Source organism: Pyrus communis, chromosome 3 (genome assembly GCF_041283825.1).
Source record: "Pyrus communis isolate YQ-2024b chromosome 3, ASM4128382v1, whole genome shotgun sequence".
Classification (NCBI taxonomy): Eukaryota; Viridiplantae; Streptophyta; class Magnoliopsida; order Rosales; family Rosaceae; genus Pyrus; species Pyrus communis.
In genome coordinates this window covers 29,409,484-29,434,116 of record NC_142567.1, presented here as the reverse complement: position 1 = coordinate 29,434,116, position 24,633 = coordinate 29,409,484, and the positions used below count along the sequence as shown (strand labels likewise).

General features: G+C 36.2%; 3 protein-coding genes and 1 pseudogene across 3 annotated transcripts; 2 read left to right on the top strand and 2 right to left on the bottom strand.

The window, feature by feature from the left end:
- The first annotated feature begins 1,054 nt into the window (after positions 1-1,054).
- On the top strand, positions 1,055-1,921 carry LOC137715578 (AP2/ERF and B3 domain-containing transcription factor At1g51120-like; annotated as a pseudogene).
- A 5,523-nt stretch (positions 1,922-7,444) lies between these two features.
- Positions 7,445-10,343, bottom strand: LOC137716602 (protein NRT1/ PTR FAMILY 7.1-like). Its single transcript, XM_068456048.2, has 4 exons — positions 10,090-10,343; positions 9,733-9,950; positions 8,783-9,342; positions 7,445-8,574 (listed from the first exon to the last, which is right to left on the bottom strand). The coding sequence occupies exons 1-4, from the start codon at positions 10,223-10,225 to the stop codon at positions 7,623-7,625; spliced, it is 1,866 nt and encodes a 621-aa protein (XP_068312149.2). The 5' UTR covers positions 10,226-10,343; the 3' UTR covers positions 7,445-7,622.
- Positions 10,344-12,769: 2,426 nt separating this feature from the next.
- LOC137716187 (enoyl-[acyl-carrier-protein] reductase [NADH], chloroplastic) lies at positions 12,770-16,660 on the top strand. Its single transcript, XM_068455598.2, has 13 exons — positions 12,770-13,107; positions 13,576-13,892; positions 14,442-14,551; positions 14,636-14,691; positions 14,780-14,864; positions 14,951-14,998; positions 15,152-15,226; positions 15,298-15,409; positions 15,576-15,627; positions 15,706-15,757; positions 15,850-15,907; positions 16,034-16,132; positions 16,215-16,660. Exons 2-13 carry the CDS (start codon positions 13,613-13,615, stop codon positions 16,367-16,369), a joined length of 1,182 nt encoding a protein of 393 aa, XP_068311699.2. The 5' UTR covers positions 12,770-13,107; positions 13,576-13,612; the 3' UTR covers positions 16,370-16,660.
- A 302-nt stretch (positions 16,661-16,962) lies between these two features.
- Positions 16,963-20,401, bottom strand: LOC137716188 (non-structural maintenance of chromosomes element 4 homolog A). Its single transcript, XM_068455599.2, has 7 exons — positions 19,126-20,401; positions 18,939-19,019; positions 18,478-18,715; positions 18,273-18,363; positions 17,865-18,081; positions 17,656-17,747; positions 16,963-17,522 (listed from the first exon to the last, which is right to left on the bottom strand). Exons 1-7 carry the CDS (start codon positions 19,325-19,327, stop codon positions 17,274-17,276), a joined length of 1,170 nt encoding a protein of 389 aa, XP_068311700.2. The 5' UTR covers positions 19,328-20,401; the 3' UTR covers positions 16,963-17,273.
- Between the last annotated feature and the right edge of the window lie 4,232 nt (positions 20,402-24,633).

Here is a 24,633-nt window from a genome sequence, read left to right as displayed (position 1 = left end):
TAGACACTTCGACAATTTAATTGTTGTTTAATAGATTTGCCAGTTAACGTGTTTTGCTTATTTAAATCTTGTCTGTGTGTATTGAGCTCCTCACAAAGGTAGTTACGTGAGCGGAATTTCAGAAGCTATATAATCCCTAATTTTAACTTTTAAGGATATACCTTTGTGGAGGATGAAAGTTATCACTGTAACGTGTCTTATTTTTATATTACAAATTTACTCAACTAAAATCGAACACTCTTGTTAACTAAATGCAGATGCTTGGGATCCCTTGTCAACGAAAGTGAAACAAACATCTTCTGTTAGCAATCTCCAAACGTGATTTTTCACTTCTGTTTTCTTATGTAACCCAGCTATACATATGAACAGCATCTGACACATCCACAAGTTTTCTTCTATAATTAGCACAAAATATGGGAGGTCTCGAGTTAGATGCTCCGAGCTGGTGAGTCTGATTGATTGTATCTACGCGAAGGGTGAAATTCCCCATAACCTCTACAGGCTCAAAAATGGTAGATAATCATGGGTTGCCACCAATTGTCATCTTTTAAAAAAAGAATTTATTATACTCACGTTTTTATCCGATCATTTATTTTATATTTGGAAACTTCTAGTCAAGACTGATAGATGAATGTTCTAACTTATATCATATCTCTGGTGTTAGCCAGCTATCCCATATGTTCGATTTAGTTAGTCAGTGACACCTAATTAAGTTTCCTAAATTGAAGACCTAATTTTTCACTCGCAAATTGGTTACCTTTTCTAGAATAGCGTGCTTAATTTGGTTGTTACTTACCTAATTCAGTTTAATATTTTGAACCCTCAGCCTTACAAATACAAAACATGTTCATGCAACAGTAGCATATGCAAATCTCTAATTTCAGATTCTCTCCCTCAAAAACTCTCCCAAAGTTAATCATGTCAACGTTAAATCTTTTTCTCATCATGCTTTTCTTGAATGCCCATGATCACTTTGCGATTGTGTAATCTTGATCAATTAGTCTTCACATCCATGTCAATATTGTGCTTATCTTTTCCCTTGAGATTATTCACAATGGGAGAAGATGCATCAATCATCATGATCTCAAGTGCCCAAAGAAATCTGGCTTTGGAAACTTCAGATTCAAACGAAACAGCTTTTGCCTTACTTCATCCAAATAAGCGTGCAAGACACGACAATGGTGTGTCATTTGCAAAATTCAAAGGGGTTGTGCCACAACAAAATGGTCACTGGGTTGCACAAATATATGCAGACAACCAAAGAATTTGGCTTGGCGCCTTCAAATCTGAGAAGGAATCTGCCATGGCTTATGATAGCGTGGCAATCAAGCTTCGAAATGGTAAAGATTTGCATAGAAATTTTCCATGGACCAGCTTCACCGTTCAAGAGCCTCATTTCCAAAACCATTACTCAACAGATGCAATAATGAAATGATTAGGGATGGTTCCTATCCATCCAAATTTGATGCTTTTGTAAGGTCACAAACACAATCTCAAATTGAGGAAATGGGCAAGGACACCAATAACTCAATAAGAGTGCACGGTGATGGACAAGTATTGTGTAGGCAACTCTTCCAAAAAGAACTGACTCCAAGTAATGTGAGTAAGCTCAACAGGCTTGTGATTCCAAAGAAATATGCCGTCGAGTATTTCCCATTTGAGAATGTGGAAGTACATGGGACTGAGGACATTGAGCTAGTTTTCTATGACAAGTTCACGAGGGTTTGGAAGTTTAGGTACTGCTATTGGAGGAGTAGCCAAAGCTTTGTATTGACAAGGGGTTGGAATAGGTTTGTAAAGGAAAACAATTTGAAGGTAAATGATGTGATCACATTTTATGCATGTGAGAGCGATGATCAAGTAATATGAGAGGAAGATAGAGAAAGTACTACATTTTGGTTAATTTATGTAATGCATAGTGAAGGTGAAATCAACATATCATGTTTGGTTGAGGAGGCCAATGAGTGTGAGGATTTGCAGGTACAACTGGAACTAAATTTGGGGGAATGTAGCAGCTACAAAGTTTCAAACATGTGAATGTGGCTGGTTTGGTATTGTTATATTTTGAAAAAAAAACTGCTTCTACTGTGTTATGAGAATAAGCAGTTTTGAAATAAAGCAGCAGAGTATTTGGTAAACTTTTTTGTAAAAGTGCTTTTGAAAAAAAAAAAAAGTAGTATTATAGTATTTGATAAACTTTTATGTAAAACAAATATGGAAAAAAGCTGGTTTTTCAAAGCTGGGTTTTGCAGCTTTGTGTTTTTTGCTTTTTTTTCACCCATAACTGTGATAAAAAACTGAAGTTAAATGTTTACTAAAAATAAAAAAGCTTTCACCTTTTTTTTATAACCATTTTTTTCAAAATCATCTCAATACTAAACTAGGATTATAGTGAATATCACAAGGCATCCATAGCTGAGGAAAAAGGATTTAGGCTCTTTGGTGTGAATATTAAATAGATGTCTAGGAGAAGATGTTGATCATTTCATTAGGATTTTTTCCCCTCAAAATTGTATATTCTTTATTACTTTGAATCTTACTTTTCATCATTTTAGGCTGTCAACTCACCAATGTGGAATGTAATTTGCTTCATGATCGATCAAATTAAATTTTCATCGTTGCTATATGATGTCATTATGAAAGTCTAGCTCTCTAGTCTCTACATAATAGGTGTAAGCAAGTAGGCATTTTTTGGTAATATATTACCCTCACCTTTTTTTTTAATGGATTTTTATCATAAACGATCTTGCCTCATTCCATCAAAATTGTTTTTGAAATTGAAAATCAATCAATGTAGTCCTTAAAAATGGGTGTCGCAAATCAATGCGGTCATTCCGTCACAATTTCGTAAAAAATTCTGTTATGTGTTGATGTGGCATATAATTGGATGTCATAAGTTTAATTAAATATTGGCATGTGGATTAAATATATTTAAATATAAATTTTTATATAATTAAAAACTTGAAAAAAAAAATGAAAAAGAAGGTGAATCACAAGCCCGGCGACATCCCCTGAGCACTTCTCGGCGTCGCCGTACTTTCCTAATCCCAACCAGCCTTTCAACCACGCTGGGTTTGAATTGCTGCGATTTGGTCGTGAATTGAGTTTTCTTTTTGCTGGGTTTGGGCTGATTGCTTGAAAATTCCCCCATTTCAGTTTTCTTCTTTTCTGATTTGGGGAAGATTTGAGTTTTTTCCATTCCAGTTCTAATTCCGCAACTTTATAGTTTCGATCGAGAGAGAGAACGAATGGGAGTGTCGTCGAACAAGATCCTGAGGGATCTTCGGAAGTCTGGAACACGGTGGAGGTAGCGAAAGACGTGAGCCACGGGGATTGGGGAAGAGGAAAGACGATGAACTGTTCATCTTCTTCTTCTTTTTCCTTTTTTATTTTTCAAGTTTTTAATTATATAAAAACAAGATATTTATATTTAAATATATTTAATCCACATGACAATATTTAATTAGATTTGTAGAACTCAATTATATACCATATTAACATATAACAGAATTTCTGATGAAATTGTGATGAAATGACCATATTGATTTGCGACATCAATTTTTAAGGAATACATTAATTGATTTTTAATTTCAAGGATCGCCTTGATGATATGGGTCAATTTCAGAACCGTTTGCGATAAAAACTTCTTTTTATTATTTATATGTGTCACTCCTTATATTCGTATTAGTTCTGACGTGGGAATGGCAAGCATCTACAGCTTGAAATTTACTTTTCTTACATAAACTATTAATTTTTATGGTGGTATTTCTTTTTACTTTAAAATAAGAGGTTTTATATTCGAATCTCGTGGATGACGAATTCGATACCAAATTAGGTTGCCTATTGTGTGGTTTAGCCGAACTCCCCATCTCCTTTGTAAAAATATCGATGTACTAAAATATATATATATATATATATATATATATGATCTAATAATTTCTTTGATCTATATCAAACTATTTGACGACATTTTATTTCGATTCAATTATCTATTTTGACTTAGCGGTTTTTTCATGATAAACTTTATATGAAACGTGTACTCATTTGAAATGACATTCTTTTTCATAGTTCGACATGCATGAATGCTAATAGTTTAAAAGAGAAAAACAAACTTCTAATAGTTTTTAGATAAACAACTTCACAGTGTCTCTAAACCCCTAGATTCGAAATCACTTCATCCACATAGTATTTATACGTTTTTATTATCACGTATTTAATTATTTGAGTTCATGTTCAAAATGTCTCATGTATAATATGGGAATATGCATGCAGAAATGAAGATTTATATAAGAAAAAGCTGTTTTCAGGTGGTAAAGGAAAATAGAAAACTGATAAGGATAGGTCCATATAACACTGTGTATGTGAATGACTTATCAAATCAAACATTCATGCATCAGAGAAAGTGTCTGGCTCAAACTATCCTATCAGCAAACGATAAGCTGTCTTCCACTCATCATATGCTCGACTCCCATTGATCCATATATTATTCATGATTCATGCACTCATAATAAACAAGTGGAAGTCATCCACCTCCTTCCCTGTCACTCCTTTTTCCATGCATCACTCGGCCTTGTTTTCTTGTTTGTCTTCGATTTTAGAATGGGGATGATATTATATCACCATCTCTGAGTTGTCTCAAATATATAGAGTGAGTGTGGTTTTGGCGCCCATTGTAACTCCCCTCCCCCACCCCCACCCACCCCAAAAAAATAAATAAATAAAGATTGCAATAAGCTTTTAAATCTAAAAGACTAAAACTCAAGGATAATGCTATGGAGACTATTGTAGATTAAATTTGCAAACTAAATGATGTGTCATCAATAGAGCAATGAACACGTTTATCAATGCTTAAGTAATAATCTAATACTCAACTTCCATATCATATAATTTACAAAATTTTGTCTACAAATTAGTCACCCTAGCATTAACCAAAACTTAATTGCTTTCTACACTCATATATCAAATGTACAAGGTGAGTTACTTCTAGCAAATTAGAAACAATCGTAGCTAGAAGAGATTCTAATCACGTGATGAGTAAGATAGTAAAAGCGAAATAATCACCAAGATATCGCCCATAGCTAGGTAACCAGAGGAGAGCAGATTAAATTTCTTGCGCGTGAGACTACTATGCCAGCCGGGAATAACATCTATGTTATGAAAGAGCAGGCAGACTATGCCCATTCCTTTATGAGTGACTTTAATGGCGCATTTACGTAACCGTAATGAAAGTATGATGAATTGAATTGAGGAGGAATTGGAATGAGAAGAAGTCAGAATCAAATTCCTGTTGAAGCTGTTTACTTAAATGTTCTGGAATCGGAATAGAATTCTATAAAACTGTTTACTAATTCAGCAGGATTGGAATATAAACCAGTATGATTACTAAAATGCCCTTGTCCCAAAACAAATATTTTATATACTTTTTTTTAATAAAATTTGATATAATATATAATAGTAAGAAAAAAAATTTAAATTGCTTTTTTATTTCATAGACACATTAAAATGCTTTTGTTTTTTTTATTTTATATAAATTTAAGTATTTACTTTAATATTTAAATTTTCTCGCTCAAGTTGTAGTTTCTTCTTTTCGGCATATGCATGAAGTTTTGCATAATGTGAATGAGCATGGAGTTGTGCACAATGTGAATGAGTATGAAAATAAAAAAAAGTAAGGAGTTGTGCATAATTAAACTAGGGTTAATGTGTTTATAAAGGATAGTTTTGGAAATAAAAAAAGCAAGTGAGGGAATAAAGGAAACAAAAGTGTCATTCTGATTGCCCAATCAATCAAGAATTGGATTAACACCTATATCTAGGGAATCCAATTCCACCAATACAAGGAATTGAATTCCAAAATTTGTGTGGGCCCTACTGCTTTTTTTATTCCTCCATATTTAGTAAATAATGGAATACTTCGTAATCGGAATGAAATTGTGAATACGTAAACACGCCTTAAGAGATTAGGGTCCTCCCTTATGTTATTCACTTTTCAAGGATAACTAGAATCAAAATTATACAACTAAATCAAATTCTAAAAAATATAGAAACGTTTCAAGGCTGAGTTAGTAATTTCAATCTAAATAATATTCTGTTCTAGTTCATATGCGTCTCCAAATTTTTGAACTCATCCAGAGATTATTGTCACATCCCGATTCAGGCTCCACCACATTCCGGACTCGATTCCACCGTAGCACGATATTATCCGTTTTAGGCCCCAACCACGCCCTCATGGTTTTGTTTTTGGGAACTCACACGAGAACTTCTCAGTTGATCACTCATCCTAGGATTGCTCTCGTCCGAACTCACTTAACTTCGATGGAACCCGAAGCCAGTGAGTTCCCAAAAGGTCTCGTGCTATATGGAGGTGGGCATGTACATATAAGGCATAGAGGATCCTCTCCCCTGGACAAAGTGGGATGTAACATTATAGTTCATATATGGTTAAGAATATTTAACTCTTTTCTTAAGGTCTTACATTCGAATTTTCTATGTCCTAGCATTGCTTGTATAATATAAAAAGACACATAAATTTTTGTACAAGTATCTTTTTTATATTTAAGTAATTAAGTTTCATTTGCAAAAGCCACTTAGTACGTAGTACAGTTTAGTGGTATTCCTCTTCGCTTATAAGTGAGAGGTCTTAAGTTTGATTTTCTTTAAAGACGAATTTGAACCAAATTATTGCTAACCCTTCGTAAGGCGCCCACCTTTCTTCTTTAGTATAGGTAATATTTTTTGTTAAAAATAAAAAAATAAAAAAGTAAAAGTTTCTTTTGCACAAATGGATAATTCTTTTGTGCCATTTTATATGCTAATCATTATTATATGCTTATTAAAATAGTGAAATATATATGTTGTAAATATTATTTATTATGTGGTTGTGCATTGTGATCACACTAGATGTGAAAAATTAACCTCACAAATTCCAAAAGTTGACTAACAAACAGTTTTCATGTGACAGATCGACATGATTTATGAAAGGTGATGAAACAAAATACCACAAAGTGGGACACACTGTGCTCAACTATGCATATATGCTTTGGGGACACCGACCTTCCCACCATTTTGCCAACATTTTTCACGTTGTTGCTTTCTACTTCTGCATTACGTTCATTTATCATACAAAGGCATCCAATACACACGTCAATGAGATCATCCCAACTTCCAAGTTCTCCCAAGCAAGTTTTAAAAGCCCACAAGAAAATGATTTGTTCGGCCTTTGGGTAGTGGGGATCAATCTAAGTGCCATTTTTTTGAATTGGGCTCTAACAATTCTAGTATCGGACAAGAGAGAAGGGAAATTCAAATAGGGGACTTCGAATGCAGAATAAACGTTCTAAATATTAAAGCTACAGACCCTTCGTGCCAAGTTGTTTTCGGAACACTTTATTTAAAAAGCATAATATTAAACATGACTAGATCATAGTGTTTCTAGATCGACGACTAATTTCTCAAATCTGTTACTCTAGTGTTGAAATTTGGTAGGGTTTAAGGTACAAGAAAGGAGAAGTCATTCTCTACTCTTGCAATATCTTTATTCTAAAACTTAAGCTCACATTCAAACACAAAACAAGAGAAAGACTACGTCTAAAAGAGCACAAAATTAGGAAATTAAACTTAGTCTAAACTTTGTTGAGCACTGACTCATCTTGTGGTTTTCCATGAATTGATGAACTTCCATGTTGAGTTTCCGTGATCTGAGTTTCCTGCTCATAACCTTGGAGACCATTTCCCTTCTGATTTTCCATGATCTCAATTTCCTGCTCAGAGCCTTGGAGGTTGATGCCCTTGTACCACTTAGCACAAAACAAATAAACCACAAAATCCAAAGCTGCTAGAATTGCAATGAGGAAGTAGAATCTGTCCATGTGACCTTCATTCAGATTATTTGGGATCCAACCAGGGTCTCCACCTTTAGCTGTAAAATGCGTTACCATGTTAACCAGTAAGCTGCTCACATAGTTTCCGAGAGATATTGACGCCATGCATAGTGAACTTCCAAAGCTTTTAATACCATCCGGCGCTTGTCCATTGAAGAACTCAAGTTGTCCCACGTACATAAAAACTTCTGAAGCACCAACAAGAACATATTGTGGGATTTGCCAAAATATGCTTAGTGAGCTTATCTTCTCACCAGGTATCACACCTCTGAGCCTAGCAATTTCCGTGGCACCGGCCGCAACCATTGCCAACAATCCAATAATGAGCCCTACTCCCATTCTTTGAAGCTCAGATAAGCCTTTTGGGTTCCCACTTAACCGTCCGGCTAAAGGCACAAGGCACTGGCGGTATAGTCCAGTGCAGATAAGAACACTGCATATGTCAAATGCAGACATGCTGGCGGCTGGAAGGTGAAATTTTCCGAAGTGGGATTCCATCACATCACCTTGCTCCACAAAAAGTGAAGCCATTTGTGTGAACACCACTGAGTAAATTATGGTGCAAAGCCAAATGGGTAGCATTTTTAGTACGCATTTCGCTTCCTCAACTTGAGTTACAGTGCACAGCCTCCACGGATTCTTTTCGGCTGCAGTTTGATCCTTCTCTGTTATTGTCGCTGCCTTGTCCAAAAACCTGACCAAATTAAGTAACAAAAAAAACTTGAAATATTAGGAAACTAATGAAACTATTAAATGAAAGCTGCTATTTGCACTCTTAAAATGTCATCTTCCACTCCTCGCATGACAAAATAAAAAAGATAAGAGTGCATGATGACATTTTTTTAAGAGCTAATAAAATTAACTCATATATATGTATACAGTTAAAGTGCAATATTACTTACATAATCTCATTACTGTGGAGAATTTTTCTACTCCCTTTGATTGCAGATTTTGTTCCTTCGAGCTCATACAGATTATCCGGGCTGGCTGGAGCAACTCTCAATTTTCTAAAAGCAGCCACAAAAACCTGAGCCACGCGTGGCAACGGGTTGCCACATGGTTTTATGTACCGATACCGAGGTGATGCCGCCAAATATGACACTAGGCCTAAGATAGCAGATCCTAATGACACCAGAAACCCCATAGTCCATAAACCTTTATCCTCATAGTAAACCAAGATGGTGTTTGAGAAAAGACATCCAACGTTGAGTGCGAAGTAGAAGTAAGCGAAGAAAGCTGCTTTCGAAGATTGTTGTTTGGGATCTTTCTCGTCGAATTGGTCTGCTCCAAATGTTGCAATAGTTGGTTGGTGGCCACCGTATCCAAGTGCTATTAGATATATTGATAGGTAAAAGAGAAAAACACCAACTTTGGATGTTGGTTGGCAGTAATTGCCTACACCGCCACAACCATGCGGATGGATCAGCCAGAGCCAAGACGTCAAGGATAATAGCCCCAAGCCCTGATTAGGGAGTATTAAGTTTTGTTACACATTTATGTTTCAAGAACAATACAAAAAATTCACTTGGAAATCTCAAAAGGTAAGTATATATTATAGAAAATTCTATTTCAATCATTGAAGAATATTACTTTTGGAATAAAATTGTGTATAAGATTAAAAACTAATTTTAGTCCTTAGTATTTGATTGTAACGATCAAATATTAATTAGGTTGTAGTACATTAATTATGGACGGGTACATAATTTCGGATCATAAGTTATAAATAATAATGTGCTATAAATACTTAACTATGGGAAGTTTTAGTAATATGGACTTAAATTAGATTTATAAAATCATCTAGGTTAAAATTTAAAAAGAATCTTATTTAAACCCTAAAATCTAAAAAGCATACCAGCACAAGGATGACTTGAAAGATGGCGCATGTTAAGTAACGACCCCAATAGGAGTCACTGAGGAATGCTCCAAGCAGAGAGAACAAATAAACAGTTCCAGTCCATATGCTGACGTTGTTTGCCGCAGTGGCACTTTGTTGATCAAGAACTCTGATCAGAAACAAAACCAAATTCACTCCTACACCAAAGAAAGCTAGTGTTGCTAGGCCTTGATTCGCTGCACAGAATAAGACATAACATGTATATTTATTCTTGATAATACTATTTGAAGCAAATCTCTCTCTCTCTCTCTCTCTCTCTCTCTCTAAATATATATATGCTAGGAAAATTAAGTGAATAGCATCGATGATGGGTACCTAGCAAGACAAGTGCAAGCTTCCATCCTCCCCTACTCTTTCCGACAGTCGGTTTGGATTCCTGAGTTACCTCATGGATGTTTCCATCCACAGCTTCTGCTACTTCTATGTCTCGGTTCATGGCCGTGCTTATCATCTGCCAGTTTTGCAGGGGATACTAAGTTAAATATGTGCTACTAGTAACAAATTAACTTTGAAGTTACATTACAAAATATATACATGAAACTAGATGAAAAATGTAGGATATACCAACCTTTTACGGAACTTGATCACTGCCCTTGAAATTGTTGAGCCGGACTCCGGTGATGGGGAAGAGCGTGGGTCGGTAATTACAAACGGCAATGTAGTAGGCCAATTCAAATAATTTGCCGGAAAACTAGAAAACACGAAAAACCCTTTTGTCATTTATGGTGGGAAGTTGAACAAGAAAATTTCACTCTAAAACAATGGCCCTTTAGCTAATTAGTCCCCTCTTTCAACCCAAAATCTCAATCCAAACTACTCGAAGAACCTCGAAAAATCATAATTCTGAAACCCTAATGCAGATTATATTTGGAGAGACTGTATATAACAGAAAATATATATATCGCAAGAGAACCAAAGAGAGAGTTCTTGATCAAAGAGAATCCAAAGACTTGAAGCTTCGTGTGAGATGTGAGAGTGTAACAAATGACTTATATATTTGAAGGCTTGGTGTTGACAAACCAGATACATTCAGGCTTCAGTTACGGATTCCCCTAATAATACTCACATGTTTTCAGCTCTTATCCAATGACTGGTTCGAAGTTTCGGATCTTAGATTTTAGACCTAAAAATTAGGAGAGTTATTATATGCTTAAAATTTTAGTTAAGTTCGTGGACAAGTACAGGTTCATTACAATTAGGAATCAGCTTCTGTTTAGTAGTAACAAGTAGAGCCACATTCTGAACCACAAAACTGATTGTGAAATCCCCTACATTTCGGGGGAATCCTAACTTTTCTGTTCCACATATTCTTCTCTTCCACCTTAAAATAAAATATTCATTTACCGATAACTTAAAATAATTAAATCTAAAAAATTAAGTGAAGATATAGTGGAGAAAAATATTTTTTTAATTATTTTTTTTTTCTTGTTAATAGACTTTATGAAGGAAATAGTACCTTAATTCCGCACCATTCTTACTTCAGGGAACTGATAAAATTTATAGCGTCAGACCACCCAACCAAAATGTATCAAGCATATATATATATATATAGTGTGAAGTTTTGAGCTTTTGAGAGATGGATTCCAAACAGGTCACCAAAAAAAAAGAGAGAAAATAGATGGTTTTGATTTGGGTTGTTAGAGATGTATAGCAATATACGTACACACACACACACATACTCGGACTGAGATTCCAAACTGGATACAAACTGGATTCCAGAGAATTTTAGTCATGTCAGGATTGCATGGAGGTATGGAACAATTACTATGCGCGCGTTACTGATCACCTTTTCATTGTGTTCAGATGGATACATGCGAAACTTCAACATATAAGTAGACATAAAGTTGGTTGGCATTTTTTTTTCTTTTAACAAACAATATTATTTACTTTAAAGAAATTTATTGGGCATCTTAATTATTGTGATTTGGGTTTCTTACATCTTGTTAAGATAGATTTTTCTTTCACATAACACGGGTGAACAGTAACTTTAATGTTAACAATCCAACCCTCCCTTCCTCTGCATCGTGCCTTTTCTGTGCGTCAACCTAAATGTTCTTGTCTCCCAACTTGATCTGTCCATCGTCTTCCCTCGATCTTTCCCTCCCATCTGCCTGAAGCTTCGTACGTATAGCTGACACAGTGAGACGCCAACCCTCCCAACTTTGCCTTCGTCCTCCTCTGAGTCCTCTCTCTCTCTCAAAACCTATCTTCCTTCATCGCATCGGCCTACTTGCACAACTGTGACCTTTTCTTCCTTCAGATCTGAGGTGTCAGTGCCCGTTCACAAAACAAAGCACAAATTAGTGCCCAACTTTTTTTCATCCTGCTTATAATAAAAAGTTAAAATGGTGTACATATAGGATACACCGGTGCTAAAACGTTTTCTCAAGATATCTTCCAAAACATTGGGGTTTTTACTCTGGATGTTGTTCCCCCGGTGTGAAACAAGTTGATTCTGTAGTTTTACAAATATGCTAATCCCAAGTACTCCATCTCCATCATTGCAAACGGGAATATAGAAAGTATAATGAGGAAAAGGCATGACCAGAAGAATTGTGTGGTCACTGTTTCCGCTCCAAAGGGGGAAGGTTTAGATATTTAATTAAACCCTATGTCGCGAGGGAAGTGACCTATGCAAGGGATCCGGACAAAACTCATATTCGTATTATTGTAACACCTGTTGATGTACTTCATTGTTGGGTTGTATCTTCGTCAGGTGTCAAATGTGATGTTGTGGTGTGTAACGGTAAAAATAAGGTATGATAATTATTTTTTGTAAGGATAATGTTATAGGAAGATTAAAATTTTAAACCAAATTTGCAAATCAATGATGTGTCACTAATAAAAAATAAACACGTTAATCAATCATTGAGTAATAATCTAATCATCAATAACTATATCATTTGATTTACGAAATTTGGTTTTAAAATTTTGGTTGTTTTGGCATTTACCCTTTCTGTAAAGTTCAAAGACCAACTTGTGAAGAAAGAAAACTGAAGATCAAAGTGGAAATACAATTAAAGCTCAAGGGCCAAAGTTGTAATTAACTACTTTTTCTTTTCTCTTTGACGATTGATACTCCGACTTCCACTCCGCTCCAGAATCCTCACTTCTCAGTTCTCACCCCTCACCGAAAAACACATCATACATTTCATAGGCGCCCTCTCTCTCTCTCTCTCTCTCTCTCTCTCTCTCTCTCTCTCTCTCTAACGAGCAAAGCTGATAAGAACGGGAGTCTTTCCAAATTCCAGCTCCGCTTTCTCTTTCCCAATTTAAAAATACACAGGTTTTGCTGTTTCCGCTCTCCACATTGGCGCTCTCAGTTGCAAAAAGGTAAGAAATTGATGTTGCATTCATCTTTTGGAATAGCTACTTCTATTACTGCTGGGGTTGCTGTTCCGATCAATTATTTGGGTGTTGATATTTATGTGAAATGTAGTTAAAGTTTGGATTTTTCTCAGATTTGAGATAATGGTGTTGAAATTTACTGGGGGTTTGTTTAAGTTAGAGAAGGGTTTTACTGTTCTAGTTCTCTGATTTTTTTTTTTTGTTCTAAAAGTTTCTGGCTTTAGCTTCAATAGCGGATTTTTGTGTCTAAATTTTCTGGGTTCGGCTTACTTTTAGAAGTTTTGGACTTTCTGCGAAAGGGTTTTATGTATCTTAATGTAAAAACCAGCATTTTGGTGGAAATCCAGGATCCTTTATAATGTTCGAAAGTATTCTGTTTTCGAGACCCTACTGCAAGTTTTCTTGCGCTTCGCGGTTTTATGGATGTTAATTATGTTTTAGTGTATTGTGTAGATCTCTGTTCTCCTTAGTGAGATTGCAATTATCGGATATGGCAACAACTGCTGCTTCCAGCCTGCAAATGGCAACTGCCAGACCCTGCATTTCTTCTTCTTCTCGAAGAGCTTTCGGGTCAAGTTCTAAAATGCTTAATGGAAATTTTAAGGTGGCTTCATGGTCCAAGCTTTCGAGTACATGTCATACATCATCTGTACAATCTTTCCAACGTTGCTTCACATCATCATCTATGAAAATGGATAAGTTTGTTACAAGGGCAATGGCTGGAGCTAGTGAAAACAAGCCTGTCTCGGGGTTGCCAATTGATTTGAAAGGTTAATTTCTTTTTCTATCTATCTGATTTCACACTCTTGCTTCACTACTTGTTTGTGTTAAGTTACTTCCTTCATCTTTAATAGAATGGACTCGTGTTTTCATGTTGGAGAAGCTCATATTGGAGATTTCTGTCTTGTAATTTACTTTATGTCATACTTTGTGGTAATGGGTTTTTTCCAAATGAAAATGTATTGCAATAAAGAAAGCAGAAAGTTCGTACCTACTTATCATAAAGAAGCTATTGGTTCTCTATTGAGATAATTACTCTTGATTTGGAATCTCGGATGCATTCACTTGGAAGAGGTGATGGAAGCTATAGCCAATGTACTTGAAGGAATAACATCACTCTCAAGATGATGTTTATTAGATCTTGTTTAGCTATATTTAAATGGCGATGGTTAATATGCAGAATTTATTCCTTTAATTGTAAGCTTTTAGATTGTTGCTCAACTGGAATATTGCATATATTCCCAGGTCCATATGCCAAGTAGGCTTGCAATTTGATGAGCAAATACCTTCCCAACTAAATATGTACGTGCTTTGTGCAGGAAAGAGAGCATTTATTGCTGGTGTAGCAGATGATAATGGATATGGTTGGGCAATCGCAAAATCTCTAGCTGCTGCAGGTGCTGAAATCCTTGTGGGAACGTGGGTGCCTGTAAGTTTATTGGCCCAATCTCGAGGTCTTTATATCTTCCTTTATCTTCTGCATTTTTACTGACTACGATGAGTCTATGTGCAGGCTTTGAACATTTTTGAGTCCAGCCTGCGACGTGGAAAGTTTGATGAATCACGCGTGTAAGATGTTTGATCTGGTTTTAATCCTGTTAGCCAATAAATTTGGCAAACAGTTTCTAAATTTCTAACTAGATAATTGATACTACAGGTTACCAGATGGTTCTTTAATGGAGATTACCAAAGTATATCCCCTAGATGCTGTGTTTGACAACCCTGAGGATGTTCCCGAGGAGGTAAAGGAGAGAAATAAATAGTTTATATTAATAAAAGATGAAAATGATTTGATAAATTTAATGTGTTTCGGCGTAATTTCATGCAGATCAAAACAAATAAGCGCTATGCAGGTTCCAGTAATTGGACTGTCCAGGTATAAATTAAATTTCATATTTGCTTCTAAATGTTTGTAGAAAAACTTTACGGTGCATGTTGGAGCTTGTGACCAGTTTTCAGCTTAAATATACAGATCGCAGACTTTTTTAAACTACATGTTTTTACTTGAATCTTGCTTTTATGTTTGCAGGAAGCCGCTGATTGTGTGAAAAATGATTTTGGCAGCATTGACATTCTTGTGCATTCGCTTGCAAATGGACCGGAGGTACAGTAGTAACCTTAATAGATTTTCTATTCTCTGTCTTCTTGACACATACTAAGTTACCTCTTGAATAGGTTGTTAAACCTCTGTTGGAGACGTCCAGAAAAGGATATCTCGCTGCTATTTCTGCATCGAGTTATTCCTATGTTTCTTTACTCAAGCATTTCCTCCCAATAATTAATCCAGGCAAGGTTCCACGTTCACCTATCCACTATTTTTTTCCTTCTTTTACTTGGCGCAAAACTGAGCTCAGTGGTGTTCTAGGCATATAGCTGACCCCACTTAGTGGGATAAGGCTTTGTTGTTGTACTACTTGTGTGTTTTTCAAATTAACATAACCTTTTGGTTACAGGTGGTTCTTCAATTTCTCTTACATATATTGCTTCCGAGCGGATCATTCCCGGGTATACATTTCACCGTTTGTGGATGGAGTTACGTTTCTAATATGTTGTGATGACGGATTTTTATATTATCTTTTGTAGATATGGTGGAGGTATGAGCTCTGCAAAAGCTGCTCTTGAGAGTGATACTCGAGTGAGTTTTTCTTCCATGCACTTGTACATGTAACTTATCCCACTTTCGTTTTCCTTCCAACAAGTCTTTTGACATATCTTGGCATTGTTCAGGTGCTTGCTTTCGAAGCGGGAAGAAGAAAGGGAATTAGAGTCAACACAATATCTGCTGGTACCGTACATTATTCCTTTTCGTTTGGATTACGTTAAACTGGAATGCTTTTGGATCAACCACGTTTGTTTACATACTCTGTTAAGATGACCAAGTTAAGCTTCAAGTTCTGTTTTTTAACTTCAGGTCCACTAAGAAGCCGTGCTGCAAAAGCGATTGGATTCATTGATATGATGATTGACTACTCATCAGCCAATGCACCTCTAGAAAAAGAACTATCCGCAGGTGATTTGCCAGTCTCTAGTCTTCGATTCTCTTTTGCTTTTCCGTTATTATAGATACTAAAGTCACAAATCTCATTAAACAGATGAAGTAGGAAACACAGCTGCTTTCTTGGCATCACCTTTGGCCTCTGCCATTACCGGCGGTGTTATATACGTAGACAATGGTTTGAACGCAATGGGTGTCGGAGTTGACAGCCCAATTTTTGAGAACCTCAACATTCCGAAGGCTCAGCACTGACGATGGTTGGCTGGCTGGCTGGCTGAACGGTAATCCAAAGTGATCATTGTACCGTAGACTACTAAATGCAGTTAGTTTTGCCACCCAACTCCCCAAGTCACTGAATCACCGATGTCTTGGCCAATGGCCCCCATTTTGGCATGAGAGAAATTTTACGGCAGGGACTAAGAGTTTCCGACAACCTCAATTCAAAATGTGTTTTAACTCAAAATTTTGTGTTTGATACTGGTTTATGCTTGTTAGTACTTGTCTATAAATTGAGCAGCTCAAATTTAAGGGTTTTGTACTACAGATGCAGTTGTGTTAAGGAGAGTGCTAGCAACCTTTGCACTAACCTTTGTATTTCGACCATTTCAATTTTTCAGCATGCATGCACCGTTTTTTCTTTCAAAAGAGAGAACCTACGCTACTTCAATCTGCATGGAGCGGGGCTCGAACTTAGACCAAGAGGAAGGTTGCCTGATTGACATTTGCTAACGGATTGTTCCATTAATAAATAAGGATGAGGAAAATACCGGCAGATACTAGTATCCGCGGGTAATGACCCATCCCTGGTAGTCAATGTTCATAACAAATATGTCAAAGCAAAAAGGTTTAAGTCCAACCTAATGCAGAGGATATTGATATGGGCTTTTCTTTTGTCTAAATGTGAGAAGGAACGTATTATACAAGAAGCCCACACTCCTACAATCTGAATGTAGGAGAATGTCAATGGACTCAAAAATGATCGCACAGCAGTGTCAAAACCTAACTTAAATACTGCAACTGCAGGACAGATTTCTAACTGGAAGTCTAATCATCCTAATCCAGAATATACATTTTAGGACACAAAAGATATTCAGCAGGTAACTGAACAAAATAAACCTGCATAAACAGCGGTGATCGGGCAAAGTCCATATCTGAATTAAAGCTTGCGCTTAGACCTGCGAAAAACGTTAGTTCCAGTAGCTTCATCGTTTTCAGGGGATTCTTCTGCAATAGATTCTTCCTGCACAACCCGGCCACGGTTTCTAGAGAGTTTTCGAATCGGGGTTGGGGGTAAGGCTGTTTGGGAACCAGATGATGCTGGTTCCTCTTGAGAGGTACGGGTAGAGTTTGGGGGAAATCTATGAGGCATCAGCTCCTCACCAACAGGCAAACTATCCATCATTACCTGCAAGTAAGAAAGTATGTCTTTTGAGGACTGAAGATGGAGCATGAAAAAGGATGCAAATACGAGAGCTGTACACATAATACAAGACATTAAACAAAACAATAACAGTGAAGAAATGATCACTATGACATACCTTCCAGTCCTTGAAATCAAATCGGAACACAAAATGGTGGTAAGTGACCTTCCGTGATGCCACGTCCTCGGCGGAAGGAGCATTCCTAGGTGCTGAAAAGAGAGAAAGAATGACTGAATAAGCCAAACGCATGGATACTAAAACACAAATGTAAACTAGAGAGGGGTTGTTTCAGTCGGGCTATCTTTGATTTGTTATATTCTACTTACAAACAATATGAAAATCATTTGCATCTACAGATAATTCAGCTCGGCCATCTTTGACTAAGAATGACAGTGCAAATAAGTTCTCCACCGTCTGCGCAAAAGAATTTCTGTTTAATATCAAAGCCTCAAGTCGACTCCGCTTTTTCCTTCTTAGAATGTCAAATATCGTTGACATGTTCTTGTCAGTATCAGTTTTCTCTTCCATCTGAGTATCATCTATCTGTTCCATAAACCACAAAGGAGTGATAACGTCAGAAAAATCCATACAACTTGAAGGCGACGTTCCTAAAAACAAATGAAGAACAAAACTACATCAGCTTTACAACCATTTTAGCTCTACTCTAACCCTGAATATCAATAACACTGCATTTCCCATAGAACAAACCCGATACAATCGACAACCAGCTTTACCTCATCAGGCCGATCAGTTGTGGTAGGCTTCACACGTTTACTGCGAACCACAGCCTTCCTTTGCTTCAACTCGGTACTCATGGGTCCAAGCCTAAGGAAAAAAGAACATAACCATGAGTGAATTAGAACTTTATATACGAACAATGCAACGGTGAACTAAAAATCTTTACAACAAGGCAATCATTGGAAACAAGTAACGACTTACATAGTGCAACAACCATGAGCGCTCTTGAAAATGGGCAAAACAAAAAACCCAATTCCCTTCCAATTAACCGTGACGTGGTCATCCCCTCCTCTCGGTTGGCTAAAATTGCTAAGCAAAGCGGTAACAAAGTCCGACGGGCTAATCCCGGCACTGGACTGTGACTTAACAGAGGTCCACAATGTGTTTGTTATGTCCAGCAGTGCCTCTGCGTCTGCTACTTGTTCCCTTGGCTTCTGAACTGAAAAATCCCCAAATGGACAACCCAAATTTTACCATCAAAATTATAGCTCCAAAGAACAGAAATTTCATCTGTTTTTTTCTTTCACATTTACTCAATCTTCTCAGTAATCCACAACACATCAAAAGGAAAATAAAAATTATAAAATAAATTAAAGTAATTATTTTTCTGATAAAAATTCAAAATTTATGTTATGAATTTTCAAAAACAAAAAATGCAATACCTTGCTCATGCAATTTCTCGACTTTATTGATGAGAAGTCCGAACTTCTCCAAATCCGAACACATCAAATCATCTCTTTTCTCTGCAAGAACAAAGAAATAAAATTTGAAATTATTGAAATTAAAAATCCAAACTTTATTTATTTACTTCCGGAATATATGCATTTGCGATAGGCAGAAATTGCATACCACTGATGAGGTTCTTGACGGCGAGGTAGTCGGACCGCAGTGCCCGCCGCCTGACTGCTTCCTGCTCACTCGGGATCGCCGACTCGTCATCGACTCGGTCGCCGGCGTTGACCTTCTCACGCTTCACGGCTCTGAGCTGCGCGGCCTCGTCAACGCCTCGGGTTTGACTCGCGCTCCGTTCGCGCTTCGCTGACTTGGGCATCGCGCCGGAATCCTCGGAGAATCAAGCGGATTTCGACTCTTTGAGAAAAACCCTGAACTTGAAAAGCTTGGATGAGAGAGAGAGAGAGAGAGGGGTTCTGGAAAATTTTGAAAAAACTGGGGAAGGAAAGAGGGAAGCTGTGAATTGAAATGAAGTTTGAGTTGGTTAAAAGATGGGGAATTTTTGGGAACTGGATTTCAAAAAGTCGGTCCTTTTCCCGCTCTACTCTCAAATGCTGATCGAAAAAATTTCGGTTTTTTTGAGTTTTGGGGATTTTATGTGGTTCGATTCGACTAATAACGTGTTTACGTGTCCGTAATCGAAATCAAAACAAGAAGTTAATTCTGATTACAGAGTATTGAACCGTTTACTAATTTTGAAAGAATCAAAAGTGTGGTGGGAGCCACATGAAAGAGGGAATCCAACTCCCCAAATTGGAGGAATTGAAATCCCTATATGGATGTGGTATTTAAGTTCCGGGAGATTGAGGTAATGGGAATGCATTTTTCCTGTCTATTATGCCCTCTGATTATTTTTATAATTTCAAGTCTACCACTCAACTCACCACTCCCCACCCTCCCTGCGCACTCTGCTTCACGCGGCATACCTCACCTTCCAGTTCCACCTCCCGGTGCGACCTTCACTACCCAACCCACCAACTCACCCCCGTGCGTCCTTCACTACCCAACCCACCAGCTCAAGAACCCCATCCACATATCCCGAAACCGGATTCAAAAATCAATCACCCAAATCCTGAAAATAAACAATTCAAACTAGACCGAAACCCACAGATGCGGGGAAGCAATCACTCAAAAACCCAAAAAAATTCTGAAATACTTTGCAGGGAGAAGTGGTGGCGGCTATGGGGTAGGGTGAGTGGGGAAGATGGAGGTGAGGACAGGGATAAAAGATATGAAAAATTGCAAGGAGAGAGGAGTATTCTATTCAACTGGGTTTGAATATGGGCATTATTGATACCACAGTCTCCTCGAGGAAGAAAAGAGAATTGTGGCTCTGGTGAAGAGCACTGGTACTTCCAAGGGAAGCACCGAAGCAGGGAAGGATGAGATTTGCAGAGATTTTCTAATAAATTTGTATACAAATTTAATTTTTTTTGAAGAAGGGCATTATAGTAATCACACTGATTTTCATTCTGATTCAGGTGAATTATTAAACAACTCATATGAATTCAGTGCCATTTTTATTCCGATTCCAGAATATTTAAGTAAACAGCTACAACATAAATCCGATTCTGATTCCTCCTGATTTTAATTTCTCCTCAATTCAATTCCTCCTTAATTTAATTTCTTTTATTTTGATTTCGATTTCGTAAACCGGCCAAGTGTATATTACGAGAGTCTCATTCCGACTAATTGTCTGGTTAAATGGTCTTAACGAAATCCTAAAAAGCAGAAGACTACTAAGACCTTTTCTTCTTCCGATCGTGTCCTCTTCCTGCCGGGCGATCTTGTCGAGTAGACAAACATATATGATATATGATCAAACAAAAAGCTGAAATTGTGAAGAATTTTGAGAATACACTTGAAAATTTGCAAGCACAGAAGAATTCTAAGAGTTAAAAATCAAATATAATTTATTTAGAACCTATCGCCTATTGAAACTTTAATTTTTTTTGTCAGGTCGCAACGTTGATATATTTAAAACTTAAAAAAATTTGTAAAATAATATGAATGTTGTAAAAGTTATGGAAATGAATGCCCACATGTTTTAGCTAAAAATGAAAAGTGATGAAGAATTAATAATAGTAGCATTGTTGCTGTTGTATGATATTTTTCAACAAACACTCATTTTACTTTTATGATTCTTCACGGATATAACTCTATATAAAGAGCATTTTGCGTATAATCACAACACACAACAGAAAAGGAAACAATGAAAGCAATAATATCAATATATCTCCCTTCCTCTCTTTACTTGTAATTTTTGTGTGTTATAGTTACGAAAATAAAACAGTATGATACATTGCACGCACTTCGCTCTTATCTCTAGCACAAATGTTATCTCTTTCACTTTTACCGATTTATAACAATGAAATCTATAAATTTTGATACCATGTGAGCATTCACATCATCCATGTTAGCTTTTCTACTTTTTGTAATGGGATGTTGTTGTCTAACAGTTACATGTTGTCGTCGTACATGTTGTCACTGCTGGACAATAACAATTTGAATTTCAAATTACTCAATTCATTGTTGTATAATAAGTTTCAAATAATTATATGCGACGAATTTCTAGAAAATTTTGATATGTATACAATAAATAATTTGACTATAGATGAAATATAAGAATGACAAAAAATAGTAGTATAAATATATTATCTAATTTTATTACTGTTGTTAGACGTGGGTTACATACATTAACTTCTATTGTAGACTTTTGCATGTTAAAAACTCTATATAAAGAACATGCAATTACTATCAAAAACATCAAAGCATAAGTTAATTATACAAGTTTCTCTCACTTCTCTCCTTGTGTATTCATTTCCCTTGTATGATACACACACAAGTAAAGAAAACAAATAGAGTGATAAGTTGATATCGTTCCACTTCAAACTCTAGCTCAGGTTTTCTCACATTTTTGTTTATTTAAAAATTAATATATGTTTTTTTTTTCCTTTTTAAAAAGAGGACTAGCTCGTGACTTAGCTATGACATTCCACCCTTCTAAAAGTTGGGAAGATCATGCATAATGTAGTTCTTAATAAAAATGAAATTTGAGTGACTATATAAGATTAAGTTTAATAATTATTCCAACGTATGATTATTGATTCATATGATGAATCTTTGTATTCACTCGTATTGCCTTTTCAATATATAACTATACATGTTCATGAAACTTATGTTGCCAAGAAGGCTTGGCGCAGATTTAATACCAAAAATGACATTTTTTATGTGTAAATTCCACTAACACACAATCTACGATTTAAGAGATTTATGTAAAGTACTACACCCATGGTGGTGGAGTGAGGAGTTTTACAGAGTCTCCAAACTTATATGATACAGAGTATTATCTAAATATAAAATTCTAAACCAAGAATATGAGGGAAATTAACACATCTTAGAGCCAATTAATACATGACTTTGGACTTCTGAAAATATGTTTTATACGAATTGATATGTTATGGGTCAAATAAACATTGACATTCCAATGTAAAGTTACGTTAACTCGAGTAATTTTTTAAGTCCCAAACAACAACTTTTAAGATATGCCAACAAAAAATAAGAATATTCCCACTTACATGCCTACCTTGCGAGGGTTTTTAACCCCTGTAATAGTAGTGGATCCAGAAAATAATATTAGGGGGGTCAGCAAGGATAGCGCGCATCACGCAAATTTTTTTTAACAAAAATAGCATGCATATCGTCATTTCATCGAGTCTTGGTTGGCCTAAAGTCATTTGGAAAAGCATACTGCACACTTGTTAATGCCTCATTTGTATGGGTAACTAACATGTTCCAAGATTGCTCCCATATGAATGTTTAACAAAGAAACACACTTATCTTGAACACACTAACGTTGTTTGATATCATTGCATCTCATTGATATGTTTGTCCAAGAATGATGATATTTTGTTATTCTCTGAGATCACCATTTCATTTACTTCGCATTTTTGGATAATTTTTTACTTGGTTCTTTTTTTCTGCCTACAATTGTAATCACAATCAACAAACAAGCCAGAGGTAAATAATAATAGGACTAGACTGTAAAGGTACAACACCTCTCTAATGCATTTTATCAAGCAATTGAAGGGCATATATGAAGGGCAACTCTAACCTTTAAATGGACAGCATCCAAGTCATCCATGAACATTCATCAAAGTTCAAAGGGTCAGCACTCAAGTTTTCCTTGAATATTTACTGTGTTCGGGGGGATCAACTTAACCCCCCCCCCCCCCCCCCCCCCCCCCCAATGCCCCTCAATGCATCCGCCCTTGCCCTGTAACCAATGTTTCACAATCAAGAGTGGAGATAAATCCTCCAGTTAGCTAGGTGGGTGAAACCTCATCCAGGTTTTGTAAAGGTTAAATGTTGATGGTGCTTGGAGTGAGAAAAGAAAGTTCGGTGGTTTGGGTGTTGTAATTCGTTACTGTCAGGGGGGCTTTTGTTGCAATTCAGGATCGCTGGAGCTTTGGTACGGGCACTACTCGTCACCAAGCTAAAGGAACTGCACACCGTTTAGCTCGCCATAGTCTTCACATGAATACTACCTCCTGTACTTGGTTTGAGGAGCCGCCTAATTTCATTTCGAATTTACCAGTTTCTGATTGTAATTGACTGTGGCAACTTTTTGTTTGCCTGCTGACTACTACCGTTGCTTTCAAAAAAAAATTTGACACTTTATTCTCTTATTCTTATCGCATCTAAGACAACCAAATTTCATATAATAAAATTTTGTCCTAGTATGCATTAAGGCAAATGTCTTTTAACTATAATTCGTACAATATCAAATTTTCATTTTCTCTAAAACATGGCCAAGAGCTTAGGAATAATGTCCCGAGGTCGAGAAATCCTAACAATATTAATTATCAAGAATTGCGTACTTTTTTTTTTAGGAGGATTCTCTTCCCTCCTAATCTCTCTCCTATTCTCTCCTCTCTTCACCTGAACAGTTACGATTAAACCACGTCAACACTTAAAATCGATTTTTTATTTTTATTTTTATATAGACAAAAGGACGAAAAACAATGTGTGAGAGGAAGGGAAATAAGGAGATGAGATAAGAATAAAAGGGGAGAGAATCATACTCCTACTTTTTCTTTCTTTAAAGAAATATCTAATTATGGTAGATGAACTATTGTGGATTTGAAATGGCTCAATTTAGTAATATGTAATAAATTTCAAACAACTATGTACAACAAATCACTAGAAAATTTTGACATTTGTCAACCATGCATAAGGTAATACAAGGTATAATGAAGAGCACGCGAGTGGATAAGATTAGAGTTTAATTACTATAATACCCTTATCATAAATTAATACTAGTTTACTAAATTTTGATTACTAAACTACCCTTAATTTGTAATTGAATTACTACTGTACCATCATTGTTTGTCATATATTTCTTTGTTTGTAATACTAAAATAGAAACTTATGTGTATTATTGGTATTATTTTTAAGCAATTAAACTATAAACATTAGTTCATGCTTAATTTTATTTTTAAATTTATCAAAAGACAATTAATTTCATAATTCAACCTCAACGCAATGACAAATGAGCCAAATGACACCTATCAATTATTGCTAACTTAAACTTCATTTCTATAGAAGTTCCTTCGTAAACCTAGT

Coding starts and splice junctions, on each gene's coding strand:
- LOC137716602 (XM_068456048.2), bottom strand. CDS start 10,225: ATGATAAGCACGGCCATGAACCGAGACATAGAAGTAGCAGAAGCTGTG. Junction 9,343..9,732: donor TTCAAGTCATCCTTGTGCTG/GTATGCTTTTTA, acceptor CTCCCTAATCAG/GGCTTGGGGCTATTATCCTT. Junction 8,575..8,782: donor CTCCACAGTAATGAGATTAT/GTAAGTAATATT, acceptor TAATTTGGTCAG/GTTTTTGGACAAGGCAGCGA.
- LOC137716187 (XM_068455598.2), top strand. CDS start 13,613: ATGGCAACAACTGCTGCTTCCAGCCTGCAAATGGCAACTGCCAGACCC. Junction 15,758..15,849: donor CTCTTGAGAGTGATACTCGA/GTGAGTTTTTCT, acceptor GGCATTGTTCAG/GTGCTTGCTTTCGAAGCGGG. Junction 15,908..16,033: donor AGTCAACACAATATCTGCTG/GTACCGTACATT, acceptor TTTTAACTTCAG/GTCCACTAAGAAGCCGTGCT.
- LOC137716188 (XM_068455599.2), bottom strand. CDS start 19,327: ATGCCCAAGTCAGCGAAGCGCGAACGGAGCGCGAGTCAAACCCGAGGC. Junction 18,364..18,477: donor GCTCATGGTTGTTGCACTAT/GTAAGTCGTTAC, acceptor TTTTTTCCTTAG/GCTTGGACCCATGAGTACCG. Junction 17,523..17,655: donor TTGATTTCAAGGACTGGAAG/GTATGTCATAGT, acceptor TCTTACTTGCAG/GTAATGATGGATAGTTTGCC.